At 41.2% G+C, this 20,934-nt stretch overlaps 1 protein-coding gene across 1 annotated transcript in view; it reads left to right on the forward strand.

Moving 5' to 3' along the window:
• The first annotated feature begins 8,273 nt into the window (after positions 1-8,273).
• The window catches only part of PDE3B (phosphodiesterase 3B), a 63,587-nt gene continuing 50,926 nt past the window's right edge, over positions 8,274-20,934 (forward strand). Inside the window, exon 1 of the mRNA XM_083363100.1 lies at positions 8,274-9,843. Coding sequence (XP_083219226.1) covers positions 8,848-9,843 — 996 coding nt within the window. The 5' untranslated portion in view covers positions 8,274-8,847. The remainder of the gene's footprint in view (positions 9,844-20,934) is intronic.

Below are 20,934 nucleotides of genomic sequence, written 5' to 3' on the forward strand. Positions count from 1 at the left end.
CTTCTGGAAGCAGGTTGTTCCACTGATTAACTGTTCTAATTGTCAGGAAATTTCTCCTTAGTTCTAGGTTGCTTCTCTCCTTGATTAGTTTCCATCTATTGCTTCTTGTCCTGCCTTCAGGTGCTTTGGAGAATAGCTTGACTCTCTCTTCTTTGTGCCAGTCCCTGACATATTGGAACACTGCTATCAACATTGGAACTATTACAAGGCTGATGTCAACGCTATGACAATGGATATAATTGCTCTGACAACTGAGAATCAGCAGACATTTTTACTTTTGCTTCTAATGTGGAAGAATTCTTGCCTTCAGGTTCTTTAAACAGTTTCATCTATCAGAACTACGACAGCCAATTTACCAAAACCCCATTAATAGAATGTACCTGTCTTTGTGATTCTGAAGACATAGAAACTATCCAATATGTGCTGTTCTACTATAATTCTTATCTCACTCTGTGTAGGGGGTAATGTGTTCTCCCTGGAAGAACTGAATACCATGTCAATCTTCTTAGATTTCTACTATGTTAATACCCACACAATAGCCAAATTTTGTGTAGCTACAATGAAAATGCAGGAACTCTTAGTGCAAATGTGATAAATGTTTCAGCCATAACTATTTTTATTAATTTTAAATTTTATTAATATTAATGATGATTATATCCATTCAGTCATGTCCGACTCTTGGCGATTCTATGGGCCAGGTGTCTCCACATTTTCTGATTTTGCACTACTTCTTTGAGTTTTTCTATCTTCTGACTGATGTTAGCTGTGATGGTTTATTAATATTAATAAAATGAGGACCCAGATTGTTGGGGGCAATTAAGCTGACTTTGTAATAATGCTGCTTGGGGTGTGTGTGAAAGCCCTAATAAGCAGGCATATACATAGAATGAAGGCTACTGCTAAGTTTGTAAAGCCGCCCTGAGTCTTCGGAGAAGGGCGGGATATAAATGGAATTAAAATAAAATAAATAAATAAATATTAATTTAATTAATTTTTATCTCTGTTTTAGTAATTCTATACTGGTAAAAACTCTTGTGTCTATAACCTTTAACTGGGTGAAAGAGTGCATCACAGAGCAAAACCTTTTCAACCAAGGTATCTCAAATGTGTTAATGTATCCGAAATCCTGGGCCCATGACTCCTATGAAACTGAAATTTGGCAAATCTCATAAAACATTTTATGACATAAAAATTATCATAAAGCATTTTATGACAAAATGTCATAAAACATTTCCTGTGGTCAACTCCTGAAGTTCTACTGTGCTACATGGTTCAACATAGGTTACTTTCAAGGCAGCTACATCTCCAAACTACTAAAACTACGATTTCTATATTTTCTTTTTTTAACTGAATGAACAATGCATTATAGGGCAACAATTTTTAAACAAAAAGTATCTCAATTGGGTTAACTTAGGGGTTCCGAACCCTTGGTCTGTGGACCAGTACCGGTCTGTGGCATGCCAGCAACCGGTCCACACAAGCAAAGCCCCGCCCGTAGGATGCAGGCAACATACAAAACCACGCACTCTCCGATCCACGGAAAAACCTTTCTCCACGGAACCGGTCCCTGGTGCCCAAAAGGTTGGGGACCTTTAGGTTAACTGACAGAATGCATCCAAACTCTGGAACCTATAATTTTTGTGGAATTGAAATTTGGCAAATTTTGTAAAACATTTTACAATTTTAAAATTATCATAAAACATTTTATGACATAATACAGGATGTCATAAAATGTTTCCTATCCTGCTACTTGATTATGCTATACAATTCACCAAGGACTGTTTTCAAGGTAAGATACATTGTATATCTCTGAATGTATTCCAACTTTTCCAGTAAAGGCAATACATTAGAAGTTCTTTCATTGTTCAAGGCTTTGAGAAATCTGGTGAGGAAATATTTCTGAAAGGAAATCATAATAGGTCAATAAAATGAGGATCCAAATTGTTGGGGGCCATATGCTGACTCTGTAAGCCGCTTAGAGAGGGCTGTAAAGCACTATGAAGTGGTATATAACTCTAAGTGCTATTGCTATAATGGGTCATGGGTTATCTAGTATACTATTATAGCTGTCATGTCTGTAACTTTAACTGGACAAAACAATGCATCATAGAGCAAATCCTTTTCAACCAAGGTACTTCAAATGGGCTAACTTGCAGAATGTGTCTGAAATCCAGAGGCCATGACTCCCATGGAATTGAAATTAGGCAAATTTTAGAAAATATATTATAACATAATACAGAATGTCATAAAATATGTCCTCTGGTCATATTTGACCGTACTGAACTGTACTGTACTGAACAGTTCAAAATGGATTATTTTTAAGGCAGATAACATCGATGAATATCTCCCTGAATTGTTAAGAACTTTACCAGTGCATTAGAACAGGGCTTTTCACCCAGTGGTACACTGGCATCTGGCAGGTGGTACGCAGCCCTGCCTAGCCTAGCCAAGCGTACCGGGGGAAGGGAACGAGCCAAAGCGGTGCAATGCAGGACTTACCGTGAGAGAGTCCCCAGGAGCTGCAGGGCTGCTGGGGCGAGATGAAGGCCCCAGGATTGGCACTTCCGGCACACCTAGAAGAGAAAGGAGGAGGGGGCGGAGACAGGAGAGGCTATAAAAGGAGGCAGCTTTGGCGGGAGAGGGAGAGAGAAAAAAGACGCAGCCTTGGGAGGAGGCGGAGTCAGCTGGAGCTGCACCGAAGGAAAAAGAAGGAGGGGAGGGGAGAGGAGAGGAGATCAAACAGGCCAGCTGGGAGCCAATCTACAACTTTGTGGCAGTCATCTGTGCCGGGCGCGCACACAGACGGCAGCAAAAAACAGGCAAGAAACGCAGCTGGGGAGGTGTCACCCTCCATGAGGAATGAAGAAAGGCACCATTGGCTGGAGGTTTGGCATGGAGGGAGGGAGAGAGGAAGGAAGGAGATGGGAATGAGAAATAGGGAGGGAGGGAGGGAGGAAAGAAGGAAGGAAGGAGGGAGGGAGATTGGAATGAGAGGGAGAGAGGGTCTGAGAGAAGTCCTGCCTTAGCACTTGGCCACCAGCAGCCCTGCTGCCCATGCCCTGCCCCCTCCTCCTGGCCTCTCCTGGTGGTCTCCCATCCTATTGCTGAGGATGCTTTGGTTACAAAACTGGGTCTCCTCACATGGAGAGGGCCTCCTTCTGACCCATGCACTTTGCCTTCCTGCACCTACCATGAGCAACCTGGCCAAGGAGAGTGAGCACAGCAACAGCAGCCTCGAGGAGGTAAGCGTAGCTGGGTGCCACTCAGGCAAGTGGGGCTGGACTGGGTTGGGCTGTGAGGTCCTGGGGCCCTGGGAGCTCAAGGGAGCTGGACACTTGCCCTCCAATGCCCAGGACTCCAGGCAGCCTGCGCCACCATATGGAAGTCCCCCGCATGGCCCAAGTGGGACGGCAAAGCTCCTCCGGTGGACCATGCCCCGGCGTCCACCTCAGTCCCACCCCCCTCCACTGGAGACCTCTGGATCCCCCCCACAGCCTGCTTCCCCACAGGTGTCCCCCGACCTGAGCAACATTGAGCTGGCCACCCCCCCACTCCCCCAGCTATTGACTTTGCTTGTCAAAAGGTTGCAAAAGGGGACACTGTGACCTTCATAAATATGAATCAGTTGCCAAGCATTTGAATGTAAATCACATGACCCTGGGGATGCTGCAATGGTCATAAGTGTGAAAAATGGTCATGTCACCTTTTTCAGTGCCATTGTAACTTCGAACAATCACTAAGCAAACTGTTGTAAGTTGAGGACTACCTGTACTTTATCACTGTTCCCCCCCCTTTTTTTTTGGTCATCAACTTTTTGACATCTTGCTAGGCGGTACTTGAATAATGCCATATCATAAAAGTGGTACAATCAAAAAGGTTGAAGCTCCTGCCATTGTTAAAAGCATAAGGAACTAGCTCTGAAATAATGAGCCAAGGGGTTCACCGCTTGTCTAGTAATTTATTACATTTGTATGCTTCCCAGTTCTCAACGGGTGGCTCACAACAATCAAAGAAATTACAATAAAATCAATAAACAATAAAGATAAAAAACGGAAAGTGAAATAAAACAGGGGATCTCATTTTCTCCTTTCCAAGAGGCTGGGTGAAAAGCCTTCCAAACAATAGCAGAACGGATATGAGTGGCAGGACTTTATTCGAGAGGGCAGGGCCTGACACAGAGAAGGCACACTTCCAAGTTCCCAATAGATTACATTGTTTAATAATCGAAGTAATCCGGAGTGTGCCAACCTTGCAGGATTGAAGTGGCCGGGCAAACGCTATGCCGTTTAACTCCACTTAGTTAGGGTTAGGGTTTAGGGTTTGGGTTAGGGCAGGGGTCAGCAACCTGAAACAGTGAAAGAGCCACTCGGAACCGGTTCCCTCACAAAAGGAAAAACTGGGAGCCGCAAAAAATGTGTGCGCACGCTCATACATGCACGCATGTGCAGAACAGGGTTTGACTGAAGGGCGAGATATGCATATTTGCATACCCTGCATATTTGAATTGATTGGCTGAACTTTTTTAATCCCACTTTTTTTTCGGGACTGCACATGGCAGTGGATTGGGAGCCACAGGAGACGGCTGAAAGAGCCGCCTGTGGCTCCGGAGCCGCGGGTTGCAGACCTGTGGGTTAGGGAGTACCGACCTCCGATCATCGCGTTTGATCTGAATTCAGCATCAAGATACAGAGAGTCCCAGCGTGTTGTTGTTAGCTGCGAAGTTGTGTCCGACCCATCGCGGCCCTATGGACAACATTCCTCCAGGCCTTCCTGTCTTCTACCATCTTCTGGAGTCCATTTAAGCTCACGCCTACTGCTTCAGTGACTCCATCCAGCCACCTCATTCTCTGTCGTCCCCTTCTTCTATTGCCCTCGATCTTTCCCAGCATTAGGCTCTTCTCCAGTGAGTCCTTCCTTCTCATTAGGTGGCCAAAGTATTTGAGTTTTAGCTTCAGGATCTGGCCTTCTAAAGAGCAGTCAGGATTGATCTCCTCTAGGACTGACTGGTTTGATCGCCTTGCAGTCCAAGGGACTCGCAGGAGTCTTCTCCAGCACCAGAGTTCAAAGGCCTCAATTCTTTGGCGCTCAGCCTTTCTTATGGTCCAACTTTCACTGCCATACATTGCAACTGGGAAGACCATAGCCTTGACTATACGCACTTTTGTTGACAGGGTGATGTCTCTGCTTTTTAGTGTGCTGTCTAGATTTGCCATGGCTTTCCTCCCCAGGAGCAAGCGTCTTTTAATTTCTTGGCTACAGTCCCCATCTGCAGTGATATTGGAGCTCAGGAAAACAAAATCTGTCACTACCTCCATTTCTTCCCCATCTATTTGCCAGGAATTGAGAGGGCCAGATGCCATGATCTTGGTTTTCTTAATGTTAAGTTTCAACCCAAGTTTTGCACTCTCCTGCTTCACCCGCAACAAGAGGCTCTTTAGTTCTTCTTCACTTTCTGCCATTAGAGTGGTATCATCTGCGTATCTTAGGTTGTTGATATTTCTTCCGGCAATCTTAATTCCAACTTTTGATTCATCTAGCCCTGCCTTTTTCATGATGTGCTCTGCATATAAGTTAAATAGGCAGGGCAACAGTATACAGCCTTGCCGGACTCCTTTCCCAATTTTGAACCAATCAGTGGTTCCGTGTCCAGTTCTCACTGTTGCTTCTTGACCCGCATATAGGTTTCTCAAGAGACAAATAAGATGGTCTGTTACTCTCATCTCTTTAAGAACTTGCCACAGTTTGTTATGATCCACACAATCAAAGGCTTTAGCATAGTCAATGAAGCAGAAGTAGATGATTTTCTGGAACTCCCTAGCTTTCTCCATGATCCAGCGTATGTTGGCAATTTGATCTCTAGTTCCTCTGCCTCTTCGAAATCCTGCCTGTACTTCTGGTAGTTCTCGATCCACATACTGCTGAAGTCTAGCTTGTAGGATTTTAAGCATGACTTTACTAGCATGAGAAATGAGTGCAATGGTGCGATAGTTTGAACATTCTTTGGCACTGCCTTTCTTTGGAATTGGAATGTAAACTGATCTTTTCCAATCCTGTGGCCACTGTTGAGTTTTCCAAATTTGCTGGCAAATTGAGTGTAGCACTTTTACTGCACTGTCTTTTAAGATTTTGAATAGCTCAGCTGGAATACTGTCACCTCCACTAGCTTTGTTGTTGCTCAGCTTTTCTAAGGCCCACTTCACCTCACATTCTAGGATGTCTGGCTCGAGGTCAGTGACCACCTCATTGTGATTATCTGGGACGTTAAGCTCATTCTTGTATAGTTCTTCTGTGTAATTTTGCCACCTCTTCTTAATCTCTTCTGCCTCTGTTAGGTCCCTGCCATTTTGGTCCTTTATCATGCCCATTTTTGCATTAAACGTTCCCTTCATCTCTCCAATTTTCTTGAAAAGATCTCTAGTCCTCCCTATTCTATTGTTTTCTTCTATTTCTTTGCACTGTTCATTTAAGAAGGCATTCTTATCTCTTCTAGCTATTCTCTGGAATTCTGCATTCAATTGGGCATATCTATGTTTTTCTCCCTTGCCTTTCGCTTCCCTCCTTTCCTCAGCTATTTGCAAAGCTTCCTCAGACAGCCATTTTGCTTTCTTGCATTTCTTTTTCTTTGGGATGGTTTTGGTTGCTACCTGTTGTACAATGTCGCGAACCTCTGTCCATAGTTCTTCAGGCACTCTGTCTATCAGATCTAATTCCTTAAATCTATTTGTCACCTCTACTGTATATTCAACAGGGATATGATTTAATTCATACCTGAGTGGCCTAGTGCTTTTCCCTACTTTCTTCAGTTTAAGCCTAAACTTTGCAAGGAGAAGCTCATGGTCTGAGCCACAGTCAGCTCCTGGTCTTGTTTTTACCGACTGTATAGAGCTTCTCCATCTTTGGCTGCAGAGCATATAGTCAATCTGATTTCTGTGTTGACCGTCTGGTGATGTCCATGTGTAGAGCCATCTCTTGGGTTGTTGGAAAAGAGTGTTTGCTATGACCATCGTATTCTCTTGACAAAATTCTATCAGCCTGTGCCCTGCTTCATTTTGTACTCCAAGGCCAAACTTGCCTGTTATTCCGCTTATCTTTTGGCTTCCTACTTTAGCATTCCAATCCCCCATGATGATAAGGACATCATTTTTTGGTGTTATTTCTATAAGGTGCTATAGGGCTTCATAGAACCGGTCAATTTCATCCTCTTCAGCACTGGTGGTTGGGGCATAGACTTGGACTACTGTGATATTGAATGGTTTGCCTTGGATTCGAACTGAGATCATTCTGTCATTTTGAGGATTGTATCCCAGTATTGATTTTCCTACTCTTTTATTGACTATGAAGGCTACTCCATTTCTTCTGAGGGATTCTTGCCCGCAGTAGTATACCTGATGGTCATCTGAATTAAATTCACCCATTCCTGTCCATTTTAGTTTGCTGATTCCTAAGATGTCGATGTTCAGTCTTGTCATCTCTTGTTTGACCACGTCCAGCTTTCCTTGATTCATGGATCTTACATTCCAGGTTCCTATGGAGAAAAAATCTTTACAGCATCGGACTTTCCTTTCACCACTAGACATATCCACAGCTGAGCATCCTTTCGGCTTTGGCTCAGTCGCTTCATTCTTTCTGGCGCTACTAGTACTAGCCCTCTGCTCTTCCCCAGTAGCATATTGGATGCCTTCCGACCTGAGGGGCTCATCTTCCAGCGTCATATCGTTTTGCCTTTTGGTACTGTCCATGGGGTTTTCATGGCAAAGATACTGGAGTGGGTTGCCATTTCCTTCTCCAGTAGTTCACGTTTTATCAGAACTCTCTGCTATGACCTTTCCGTCTTGGGTGGCCCTGCACGGCATAGCTCATAGCTTCATTGAATTACGCAAGCCCCTTCGCCACAACAAGGCAGTAATCCATGAAGGGGCGTACGTAGCTCAAAGTGGCCAGAGAGAATTCGTGCAAGTTCTCACGACTGAGCGGAAAGGGTGGGTATCGGAAACGATGGGCAGAGCGGGTGGTTTTTTAAAGCCAAGCTCCGCTTCGCAAGAAAGGCCAACCGGCGCCTGAAGACAGCATTCCTGTCCTGACAAGAATTAAACTTCCGCAAACTCGTTTTGAATTTGCACTACCGTATTTCTCACCAGTCACAGGGATTCTTCTGCGAAGCCTTTCGCTCCTCCCCTTTCTATGGGGGGGGGGAAGAGAGAGAGAGAGAGAGAGAGAGAGAGAGAGAGAGAGAGAGAGAGAGAGAGAGAGAGAGAGAGAGAGAGAGACTTTCTCCTCCTACGATTGCCTACCCTTTGTACTTTATGACGTATGCCCTGCAGGGCGGTCGGCGGGGACAAACAAAAAAAAAAAGCAGAAGCGAGCTCCTGCATTTCTGCCGTCAGCGGAGGGCGTGTCTTGAAGAGCGCGTGCGGACCTTGCTTGCCCTGGAACTCTGGGGGGGGGGGCGGGGCGGCGGCGCGTTCTCTCCGTGCGAGCTGGCGAGAGAGAGAGAGAGAGAGAGAGAGAGAGAGAGTAAAGGGGGAAAGAAGTACTTTTCCCTCTCTTTCTCTCTATCTCGTTTTCCCTCCCTCCGTCTTTTACCCACCATGCTCCGAGTTTGGACTCTGCGATCCCGCCGCCGCCGTTTGCGCTTCGGGAGCGAAGCTCGTCTTTTTTTGCTGGCTTTTCCCGGCTTTCCCTCTCTTGGGGAAAAGTGATGAAGAAGAAGGCAGGCTTGGGAAGTAGGAGAAACTGACCGAGCCCGGCTTCTTCTTCCTCCTCTTCCTCCCCCCCCCACACCACTTCTCCTCCTCCTCCTCCTCCTCCTCCTCCTCCTCCTCCTCCAGCCTTTCCCGCCCGACCACCATGAAGGACGAGAAAGAAGCCGCCGCCTCCGCTTCTCTCCGCCGCGGGCTCAACAAACTTCTCAGACGACAGCCTCCGGCTCGCGGCTCTGCGGAGCCCAATCTGCGGAACGGCTACGCCAAGGGATGCGCGGCTCCTCTGGCCCCGAGCGGCCCCCTGACGAACCTTCGGGCGCCGCTCCCAGCCGCTCCTCGCCGCGCTCTGCTCTTGGGTCTGGGGGCGGCGGCGGCGGCGGCGGCGGCTCCCTTGGCGCTCCTGCCGTGCGCCTTGCTGTGGGGAGAGCGCGAAAAGAAAGCGGGCGCGGCTGCCAGCAGCGCCGAAGCCGGCGGGCTGTTGGCGCCGCTGGGGCTGTGCCGGTGCCTGAGCCCCCTCTTCAGCCTCGCCTGCGCCTTCTTCTTCCTCACCTGCTACCTGGCCCGCGACGAGCCCGGCGGCCCCTGGTGGCTTTTGGCGCTGCCGCTTTGCTGCTACGCGGGAGACTCGCTGACGCTGCAGTGGCTCCTGCTGTCCCGCCAGGCCGAAGCGGAGGAAGGCGTCCCTCGTCCGCCGCCGGTCGAATTGCAGATGCTGACGGGACGGTTGTTGGCCACCCTCGGCGCCGTGGCCGGCCTGACCCTTTGGCAGCGCAGCCTCAGACTCCGCCGCAGCCTCCTGGTTCTGGTGTTCGCCGGCCTCGTCTGGTTGGTCTCGCTCGCCGGCCTGGGGTCTCTGCCTCCCCCCCTGAGGCCGCTGCTCTCCTGCTTCGCCGGGACGGCGGGATGCTTGTGGGCGCTGTTGGGAGGAGAGCGCTGCCTTTTCGCTTCTCGCTCCTCTTTGGGTCGGGGATTACAGCACCACCTCCAGGCTTCGCATCCCAAGTCGCCCGAGCACAGAGTTCCTGTGATCCGACCCAAGAGGAGATCCAGTTGCGTGTCCTTGGGGGAGACTTCTGCCGCTTATTATGGCAGCTGGAGAACGTCCAGGAGACCTTCGTTGCCTTCTATTTCCAAAGAACAGGTAAGCCTGACTTTGCCCCCCCCCACACACACTTTCCCCCCCCCCCCAAAAAAAATAAATGGTTTTAAGGCACAGCGCGTGGGGATGCTTTCTGCTTGAGCATCCTGCAACTCTACTGAAGAACTTGTCTTTTTCTGTTAGGAGGTGTGGGGTTCATTTTCCAGCCTGCGCGTGGTGGAAATTGTACCCGTGTAATTTGGTCAAGAGGATGCAGTCTCCAAAACTGAATGTAAATGTAATTGACTCGCTTAATTCAAATAGCCACCTTAGCCTGTTGCAAAAGTATAATCTGTGTACTGCACACTGATATTGTTAGCCTACATGCAGACTTTACTTCGTGCTATTTTATGGGAGGTTACCTGAGTTGATAATTTGCAAAACAACTGCATTTTCTAAGCCAAACTAAACTTTTAAAGGACTTTGTAACTGCACACTATCTGATAGCCTTTATTGCTCAGGGCCAACTTAGTATACATTTTAAAATGAGGGCTACAGATTCTCAACAAGAATACAAACTAGGTTAACATTTTCCTGTTGAATGCTATGAAACTAATTCAATATAACTTTTATCATTCCAAAAATAGGCTGATAAAAGGAGGAGGAACAGTTGTGTGAAGTTTGTTCTGTAATATGTCTTTGGAGCTGTTAACAAGTACTCAGCATTGGGACAAAGACAATTTTGTTTTGACAAATAGGAGACAGATAAAGGTTTCATAATCATTGGAAATAGTAAGAAAGATAAAAGCCTAAGGAAAGAACACTGAGAAAGGTGTACCAACTGTGGAAAAACTAGAAAACATTTCTAAAGAAACCTCATCAATAGTATTGCTTTCAAATAGATTTAATTGTACTCAGCCTATTTTGTTAGCAGTAATTGTATTTAGAGATTATAACAGCACAAAATTTCTCATGATTGATTCATACTTTACTCATTATAAGGCAGATATATTACCTTACACTGAAAATATTAAAATTATAATATTACATGATAACCATCTGAAGTGAATGTTGTCAGTTGCTAGAAAAGCCTCATAGCTAATAGACTTGATTATGAAAGATTCCGTAATTTGAAAATTCACTATATGAAATAATTATTTATTAGTAAATAAAGGAAGCTTCTCTGCAATTTTGGATAATTTGAGTTTATCTTATGTACCATCATGGTTTTTAAAATTAATTTGTACAAAAAGATTGCAATTCTGTGCATATCTACATATGTGTAAGTTCTAATGAATATTGAGTTTATTCTGTACATATGATTGGACTATGCATTGTCAATATCTTCTTCCCTGAACTTTTAAATTTGAAGTTGTATCTTACATAGTAGATTTTTGGTTAAATGAATTACAACTGGAAGAATTAGCTTTGTATTTTTATTAGATGGAAGGAAAATTCTTACAAGGTACAAAATACAGTTGCAACTATTCCTTCTAAGATACAATATGTTTTCTAGTAGCCATTTATAAATTTACTATTAATTATCTAATCTTAAATACATACTTATACATATGGACTGCAAACAATACTTACCCTTTGAGCTTAATCACTTAAGACTAGAGAATTGACCTCAGTGAATTTTAATTAATATTATTTTTTAATATTTTGTTTTAAAATATTAACATGAATTTTGGCAAATAAATCCATAACTGGTAAATGTATCAATTGTCAATTTTTTAAAAAAGGTTATCCTTCTTTCCTTATATAAAAGCCACCATTACAGATTAATATTAATTTAGATTAATTTACTATTTAAGATTAATTAAAGTTAATTTACTGTGTAATGTTATAAATACTAATATTTAATGTGGCAGTAACTTTTCCAAACATTTTGTTTCTTAAAACATTGGGTTTTTGATCAGTACAGTATAAGAAATGTATATTCTTAAAACAACTTGGATTTTATATGAAATATTTAAGTTATAATTTAGCAAAATATAAAACAATAGACATTCTTTAATTCAGGAAAGTACTCAGGAAAGACAGGAAAAGTAGATTAGGTCATTATTCAGTACATCTTTAAACCTTGAGACTTTTTTTCTGAAAATTGGACAATGATAAATCATTAAAACACAGATCAAATAATCCAAACTGGAAAAAGGTGTTCTGTATACAGTCATGAGTGAAACAAATAGGACATCTTGTGTGCTGTAATAAAAAATTTTCTCAGTGAAAGTATTTGTTGTTTACATGAGACTACATATATGAGGCAGTATATTAAGAATAGTTTTGGGTATACGGTACCGATGATGCCTGAAAAAATAAAATAGTTCACTTCTCATTTTTTGGAACTGCTGGTGGAAGCTTTGGAAAAAAAACATGCATGCGAAGGAGTTTCTTTTCTAACGTCACACCTGCCATAGGAAAACAGGAAGTACATCTCATTTGTGAATTATACTTCTATACTTCTAATTTTTCTATTGCAAACATATAGTATATGAAGCTTGTACTGACAGAACATCCCTTTTTATGCTTTGTATAATACTAATAGGAATGAGCTGTAGAAACAAGAATTTTGTTCATTAATATTTCATTAACTAACTTTAAAAGAATTATCTGTTCCAATAATAATATGCATTATAGCTTTTCTAATCACATTATAGTCTGAAAAAGCCAAAAAATCTTATAATAATCTTATTATGGGTAGCATATATCATTTGAAATAGTTCAACAAAATATGGCAGTGAAATTTAAGTTCAAATAATGAGAAACCATTGATTATTCTGTAATTCAGAATTTCTTTTAAATTATAATATCAAGGGAAAAAATTCAGAATTTGCAAAAATGTTCCTTCTTTCAAGGCATCACGTATTTTAGAGTATAAAGTTTCTTTTTAGATTTTTAAAGTCATTTCAGTGGGTATAATATGGTGTGAAATAGGTATTTCCTAAGATGAACTTCCTAGGCATAAATTTAAAAATATTATTCAAGTAAGAATTATAGAACTGAGATTTTATTAAAAACCTGATTCATTCATCTGAGCTTGGTAACATCATCTTTGGGACAGACTAACATTCCATGTAAACATTCCAGGCGTAAGGAACCAAGAACAACACAATGAATTGCTCACAGTAGTTTCCTTCTTGCTTTTTGCCCATAGATAGGAATCTTGCCAGACTAAAGCATATCTGCATAATTATCAGATTTACCCTATGAAGGTTTAGGGAGGATCCCTCCTGGGCCTTTTTCTGTACACTAAGCACTCAAAGCTGATTTGCTTCTTGCTCTTTGGGAAAGACAGCATCCCACCTGCAACTCAGTGCTAGATTCCACCATAAAAACACGTCTCCTAGAATCAGCTCCTTTCCTTAACTAATTATCCAGAAACTAAGGAATATATGCACGAATCTCAGGTTAGCTTTTTTATTTTACAGGGCGTGGGCATTTTTAAAAGCAGACATTGTTATTACATACTTCATTGCAAAGACTGAGTTGTCGGACAGTATGGTTGAATACATTTTTTTGACAACTTAAGGAAAGAAACTTGTGTAAATGTGAGAGCTTTAAAAATTGATATTGTTTATGTCAGGGATCCCCAACTCTCAGGCCATGGACTGGTATTGGGCAGTGCAAACAAGCAAAGCCCCATTTGCGGGATGCAGGCAGCAAGCGAAACCAAGCCCCCTCCGGGCCACAAAAAAACCTCTCTCCATGGAACAAGTCTTCGGTGCCCAAAAGGTTTTGTAGGCCACTGGTTTATGTGATTAACAATGTCAATTTTTAAAGCTTGCACATAAACTTTTTGTGTAAATAATAATATTTTACACAATAGTGTTTACAGAAAAATAATACGATTATTCTGTATCAAAGAAAATGTATTGCAGCACTGTAGAAATGAACAGGTATATCATTTAGTCCAGTGCTTCCCAAACCTGGGTAAATTACTCCAAATTGGATAAAAGTAATTTTTTTCTTTTGGTAATGACAACAAGCCCTTTACTCGATCAGAGTAGGCACATTTAAATTGACTTAAAAGTGTTTTCCTACATTTTACCTACCTTCTGATTAGCAGTTTTTGGTAATTAGGAAAATGTTTGGGAAGCACTGATTTAATCAGTTGAAGCCTTTAAGGGTTTATTAAATCATGGATTTAATAAACCATTTTACATGCTGCATTACTTTGTTTATTTCTTACTTTATTCCACATTATTTCAGGAAGCAAGTATGTTAAGCCTGATTCCATGAACTTTGAACTGTGAATTTAATTGCTTTTTCTCCCTATATTACAACAAATTAATTTGTCAAAATAGAATGCATTGTAGCAATGTTTCCACCAAGTTATTTTTCTTCTATGGACAGCAAAATGATAACAAAATGTCATTATGATATATCATTATAACAATTGTCTCATCCAGTGAACAAGGAATGCAGAGGTAGTTTTAAACAGCACTAGCTGTTTAACAGCTTCAACAGTCAAAAATAAATTCTGTCAACGAAACATGCTTGTTAATATATTCAATGATTGTAGTCATTCTATGCTGCCTGTGCCATATTTTCTGTAGTTGTTTTTTAACCTCCTTTGCAACATACTTTCCCCTCATAACTTTCTGCTGCTGTTATTCCCATTTAAGCCAATAATTTAAATAAATAAGGATCAAGAAGAAGGTTCCATCCTTATTTGGAGGGGAAACATTGGGCATTCCTGGCTATACAGCTGCTGCTTATTCAGGTTTTTGCACATAAAATGCAAAGGTTTGAAGCGTATTCAATAAGCATGCATAGAAGTCTTCCCATAAGTGGGAGCTTCTCATTCACCCCAATGCTCAGTTCAGAAGAGGTTTCTATGATTAGTTGAACATGCGTAAACTTTAGAATATAATGTCCAAAGGACTTTATTATTGTGGACTCCTCGGGATTGGTATTGAAAGAGAAAATTACATGCTCTTGCCCTTATCACAGTTTAACTCTTACAAAGATAATAAATTGATGCGTGCTAAGTAATTGGCATGTCAAGTAATGCTTTAGTTCCCTAGAGTGCTTTTACTTAGGACTGAGATACTTCGGAAGGAGTCCTGAAGAGGACTTGGATGGACATGACTTGGGGTTGACAGTTTTGGATTGGATAGCGTGATTACCATGGAGTTTTGTGGAACCAGGTTCCAAAATAAAGCTGAGCACCATCCCACTGGCTCTAATTCCTTGGACTCAGGGTCAAGCACCCTGACTTTCTAGCCAGTTGTTACATCTGGTTTTCTTATGAAGAAGTGGTGGGGAAGGGATCATAGGGTAGGTTAAAGAGCTGCTCACAGATTGTTGCTGTGGGGAAAATAGGAGGAAGGTGTGTTGGATATGTTTGTGGCCTTGAGTTATTTGTAAAAATAATAAAGGTGGGACACAAAGACATAGTTTTTAAAGAAGATAGATAGTATAAAATTGTTTGTCCGTGCGGTTTTCTTGACAAGGGGTTTTTTTTGGAAGTGGTTTGCCATTGTCTTCTTCCTAAGGCTGAGAGAGAGTGACTGGCCCAAGGTCACCCAGCTGATTGTGTACCTTAAGACAGGACTAGAACTCCCAATCTTCTGGTTTTTATCATAGTGCCTTAAAGTCTTTAACCAAACTGGCTTTCCTAAAGCAGTTCATGATGATGATGATGATGATGAAGAAGAAGAAGAATAATCCAGGCTCATTTTTCTCAAAATGAGAAAAACAAAACAAAACAAGGGCCTCCCAGAATGACCATCTAGATCAGGGGTCAGAAGCCTGAAACAGTGAAAGAGCCACTCGGAACCAGTTCCCTCACAAAAGGAAAAACTGGGAGCCGCAAAAAATGTGTTCACATGCGCGTACATGCGCGCATGCATAGAACAGGGTTTGAAGAGTGGAGACAAGGCGAGATATGCACTTACCCTGCATATTTGAATTGATTGGTTGAACTTTTTTAGTCCCACTTTTTTCTTTTTCTTTTTTTGGACTGCACATGGCAGAGGACTGGGGGCCACAGGAGACAGCTGAAAGAGCCGCATGCGGCTCCGGAGCTGCGGGTTGCAGACCTGTGATCTAGATATTAAACAAATGCATTCATTAGGAACTGAAACATTTTTAATGCAACTAATTGCTGTGGACATTTGAAAGATGCATATGCGCTAGGAGAACACTTGTCACCACTTTTTAAATTGTATTTCTGCGCAGCACCTCAGTCTCTCTATTTCTCTCTTTACTTTTTTAGAGAGAGATCAGCTTTGAGTGACTTTTAATACAATTGGTAAGGAAAGAGCTTTTTTGGTTTTGGGAGACAGATTGGCCCTTTTGCAACTCATTGGTTATGCTGTCTTGATGGCTATCACTGAGGAGCAGGGCAAAGTTAAGTATAGGTATTCCTCCTTTCCCAGTGATTCTTACTAAATATGTTTTTTCTGTGCATCTGTTAATTGCTGGAACACACATTGATGGATGCTAACAGCTGGCTGGCTGTGAAAAGTAAGGTAATCTGAGCTCAGAGAAAGTTTTTGAGTCATGGGTTGCCTATATGAGCTATTGGACATAACACGGTAGGTTTTCTATAAGTAAGGCAAAAAAACCCTGCAATTCACGGGTACTATATTTCAGAGAATCTGCTACTGTTTATAAAGGCAATTCCAAAGATAGGTAGGGTATAGTGTAGTTTGGCCTCTTAGGGTTTCTGCTGTGGGATCTAATGGAGTTAACTACATTGTCTTTTGCATGCTTTCTAAGCTTCTACTTGGCTCAATAAATCCAACTGAAATATACTGTAAATTGTTATCAGTTTTGTACTGATTGTTTTTTTATCTGGTATTGGGGAAGACATGGGAACTGCTAAATAGGTCTGTGTGAAACTTTGGATGTAACTTTGAGTAAAGGCTAATGTGTTTTTTTCAAGTCTACTCTGGTACCTTTCTCAAGCCTTGGTGGAGCAGTGGGCTAATGCCTCCTTAAGTAACACCAGCTGCCTGCAATTAGTGCAGGTTCGCATCCCATCAGGCTCAAGGTTGACTCAGCCTTCCATCCTTCCGAGGTAGGTAAAATGAGGACCCAGATTGTTGGGGGCAATTAAGCTGACTTTGTAATAATGCCGCTTGGGTGTGTGTGTGAAAGCCCTAATAAGCAGGCATATACATAGAATGAAGGCTACTGCTAAGCTTGTAAGCCGCCCTGAGTCTTCGGAGAAGGGCAGGATATAAATGGAATTAAAATAAAAAATAAATAAAAAATTAAAAAAATTGCAGAAGTTGAGGTTGTTTTTAGCTAAAGCACTCATAGTGTTTTATCATTCCTGGATTCATCTTAATGTTTTAAACCAGCAGTCACTGTTTCTAAAGTCACTAATTTATACATTATGTTTTTTTCTATAAAACCGGCTGTGATATTGTAATATTACAACAATATTATTGATTCGTAGTAATTTTGAGAGACAACCGAGCAAATTATTTCTTTTTCATATTCTCTGCATTAAGATTTTTCCAGATACATGTTTAGATAGGTTTAAGATGTCTCTTCAAATATATACATCTTCTTGTTGTTTTTAATATTTAATAATCACATTAATGAAATATAGAAATCAAAATATTGGTATTAACTATTAAGGATGCTAAAGGATGCTAAGGTCGGTTAAGGGTTAAATGTTGCAGCTTCTATACTTCTGTATCTTTTAAGAGAAACAGGATGTAGTGACTGTACTGTCAGGCTCCTGGGCTGAGAGCAAACAGATGAGGAAGTACAGGGCAGGCACTCCAGTTCTTGTTGTCGTGGAAACTTTTTGCGTCATTCTACCCAGCAATTACCTTATAGTGCCTTTATTTTTGATAGTGGAATCAGTTGAACTTGACTGTAATGAAGGAAAGTTGGATTTCAGATGTCGCTATTACAATCTCATTTTGAAGACATGGCTTTACTGGAACTGTTTAGAAAATAAATATTTAGGAACATATTGCAATTTAAACCACATCTGTAGCAGGGTGGATTTGATTTAAGTCAAGTTGATTTAAATCACGATTTAAATCATGGTTTAAATCACCAGTAAAAAGGCTTGATTTAAATCAACTCGATTTACATCATCATTTTTAAAGAGCAGCTGTCATCTCTGTCCTACAGTGGCTCCTCCTCTGACCCACTGTTGACTCACCGACAGTCCCATTCAGTTTAATGGGACGGCTGGTGATGCAGCAGTGATACAACAAGATGAGGGACGTGGCGGGCATCAGGTGAGTGGATGCCTGCTAAAAGGCGCTGCCATGATGGGTCTGAAATGACAGGTGCTCTTTAAATGTAAGGACTTATTCTTGCTGGTAGTTAAAATCTTTAATATTATTATTTGCAAACAAAATGAAAGTTTCCTATTTTGAATAATAACCTGTCAAGATTAGTAAAACAGCGAGATCAGAACCGATTTTAGGTTAATAGGTTAATCACACATAGTTGGAGAACTACTCAAATTCTTTTATTTAATTAAAACACTAAGAGCCTGGTACAGATGCATTTCTCTTTAAAAAATATCATACAGTTTGTAGTGTACATAGATTTGCAAAACAATGGGATAAAGGCATATTCCTGAACTTTGTTTTATGGTTTATCTCATGGTTAGTGTGAAATTGTGTGAATACGTCAATGCAGTGCATGTTATCTCAGCTTGCAGAGCTTGGATTCATTGAATGAGTTTACCAAAAATGTAAATATTGCAGAATATACAGCCTCATACTACATAACTAAGCTCCATTTCATGCTGAATAAACTACATTATTAATGTATCTTAAATAAAAACTATATTTATATAGATTTTTTTTTACTCCAGAAGCATTTTATTAAAATAAATTTGTTAAAAATTTAAAAAATCTGATTTATATAAAAAAAATCCGATTTAAATCAAAAATCCTGGTTTTTTTATTTTTTTAAAAATCATCAATTATTATCTACCCTGATCTGTAGTGAAAAACATCTGATTTTGAATGGATACCAGTTTGTCCTTTTTATTGATATTGACAAAGATGATTAGCGGACTGGAAACTAAAACATACAAAGAACAGTTGCAGGCATTGGTTTAATGAAGAGAAGGGTGAGGGGTGACATGATAGCAGTGTTCCAACATCTCAGAGGTTGCCACAAAGAAGAAGGAATCAAGCTATTCTCCAGAGCACCTGAAGGCAGGACAAGAAGCAACGGATGGAAACTAACCAAAGAGAGAAGCAACCTAGAACTAAGGAGAAATTTCCTGGACAGCCATTTGTCTGAAATGGTATAGGGTTTCCTGCCTGATCAGGGGGGTTGGACTAGATGACCTCCAAGGTCCCTTCCAACTATGTTGTTCTGTTCTGTTATTCTGCTATATCAAATAGCCGCCACAAGTAACTTTGCTACCAAAGACCAATCCTTACATTTACAACCTTCACAGGCCTGGAGTAAGATCATAAGTACAGTCACGGTTTTACTTTATGATCCCTTTGCTTAACAACTGAGTTGCTTCTCCCAGCTGTGGTTGCTGAACAAGGACTACCTGTAAAAGCAAACTGAGTCAAATCTGTTAATTTTGTTCACTTTACTAACTTTTGCTGCAACCCAAATAGTCTATGCTCATTTATGATTGTTTTGAATGGATTGTGAAATCTGAATTCTGTTTACATTGCTGTTTTGCTTTATTTATGCCTATTATTCCACATATTCTTTGTTCTTTCTTCAGTCATCCCTATAATTTCCTATTAACTGTTCCTCATTATTTCTTATTGGTACTCTCATATTTCTCTTAAATTCCTACCCCCAAAATGGAAGTTTTATTGAAATTTGTAGAAAGTTTGCTTGAAATTGAATCTCTTTCCTCCCAGGGAAATGCAAAAGACAGGTTTTGACATTGCTGAAGGCAGTTTTAGATATAGCTAGGAAAGTATTCTGTATTGCCAAATAAAGTATGAAGGACTCTCTTAAGGGTTACATTTTTCTGTGTGGACCTAACACATTACATGTGTTAATTAATGCAGGGTATTTTTCAGTTTTAATGCAATTATTTATATCCCAGTTTTCAGGATAATAGTTCTTTCAAAAGAACAGCAGAAACAATTGTTTAAACAATAACAATAAATATTCTTTAAAATATAAACTTCAAGCATCTTTCCTACAAGGCAGTGTATTGCTTTGAGCTAAGGGAAAACATCGGCCACTGAGAGACTCTTCTACTTACACCACCACCATCCCGTATTCAGGGGACCTCCTACAGCAGGGTTGTCAAACTGCCGACCCACAGGCTGGTTGCATCATGCAGAGGCTGCGCCCTCCCCAGCTCTGGCAATGCAAAAAAAGTTGTGATGCATCACAACACATCACGTGAGGCAGTGAGTTTGACACCCGTGCCCTACAGCGTAATTGGGGTTACCTAGCAGCTTAGCGGTTTTGTTTTATTTTAATTGACTGGTTTTACAATTATTGAGGAGCCTGGTGGCCTAAGATGTGGAGCTCTCAACTCTCCATCAGCAGACCATGAGTTCGCTTCTAGGGAGCAGCAGGTATTTCTTTCTCTGGGCACAAAGAGAAAATATCTGGTACGAACTTTGCATAGGCATCAGGAAGGACATCCGACCGGTAAACGCTCAGCTCCATTCAGTTGCCCTGACTCCACCCTAATGCAAGGGATTACAGGGTCATTAAAAGAAAAAGGAAAAAAAACCTGGTTTTACAATGATTACTGGGCAAGACAGTTGTAATTATCATTAACTCACAGCTGGGGAAACCTACCAGATAGAGGAAATAAAACAAGTATGATTGCTTTCTGCATTGAGTGACAAATAATGACATTTTGCACATAATTTCTGGATTTAAGCAATATTACCTCTTAAAGACCAATTTGGGGTTGTGTTTTAACATTTGTATCATAGTAGAAGTTATTTATATCGAGGGCTAAAGACAGTTCAATCTCCAGCTTTAGGGACAGTGTTTCCCAGAATATCAGGAAGACATCAGCATTAGAAAGACTTTCTGGAAGTAACTGAGATTTTCCAAATGCAATCATTCCATCTTGATAAATTCCTAATAAGAGAAGCTGTTAATAATCCTCATTTGGGGGATTGTTTGTCAGTGATGGCCCTGATCAATTGATTAATCCCCCACTCTCCAAGGCTAGGTTGGCATCTGCCAAAATACTATGGTGCTGCTTCA

This window comes from Vipera ursinii (genome assembly GCF_947247035.1).
Source record: "Vipera ursinii genome assembly, chromosome: 1".
NCBI lineage: Eukaryota > Metazoa > Chordata > Lepidosauria > Squamata > Viperidae > Vipera > Vipera ursinii.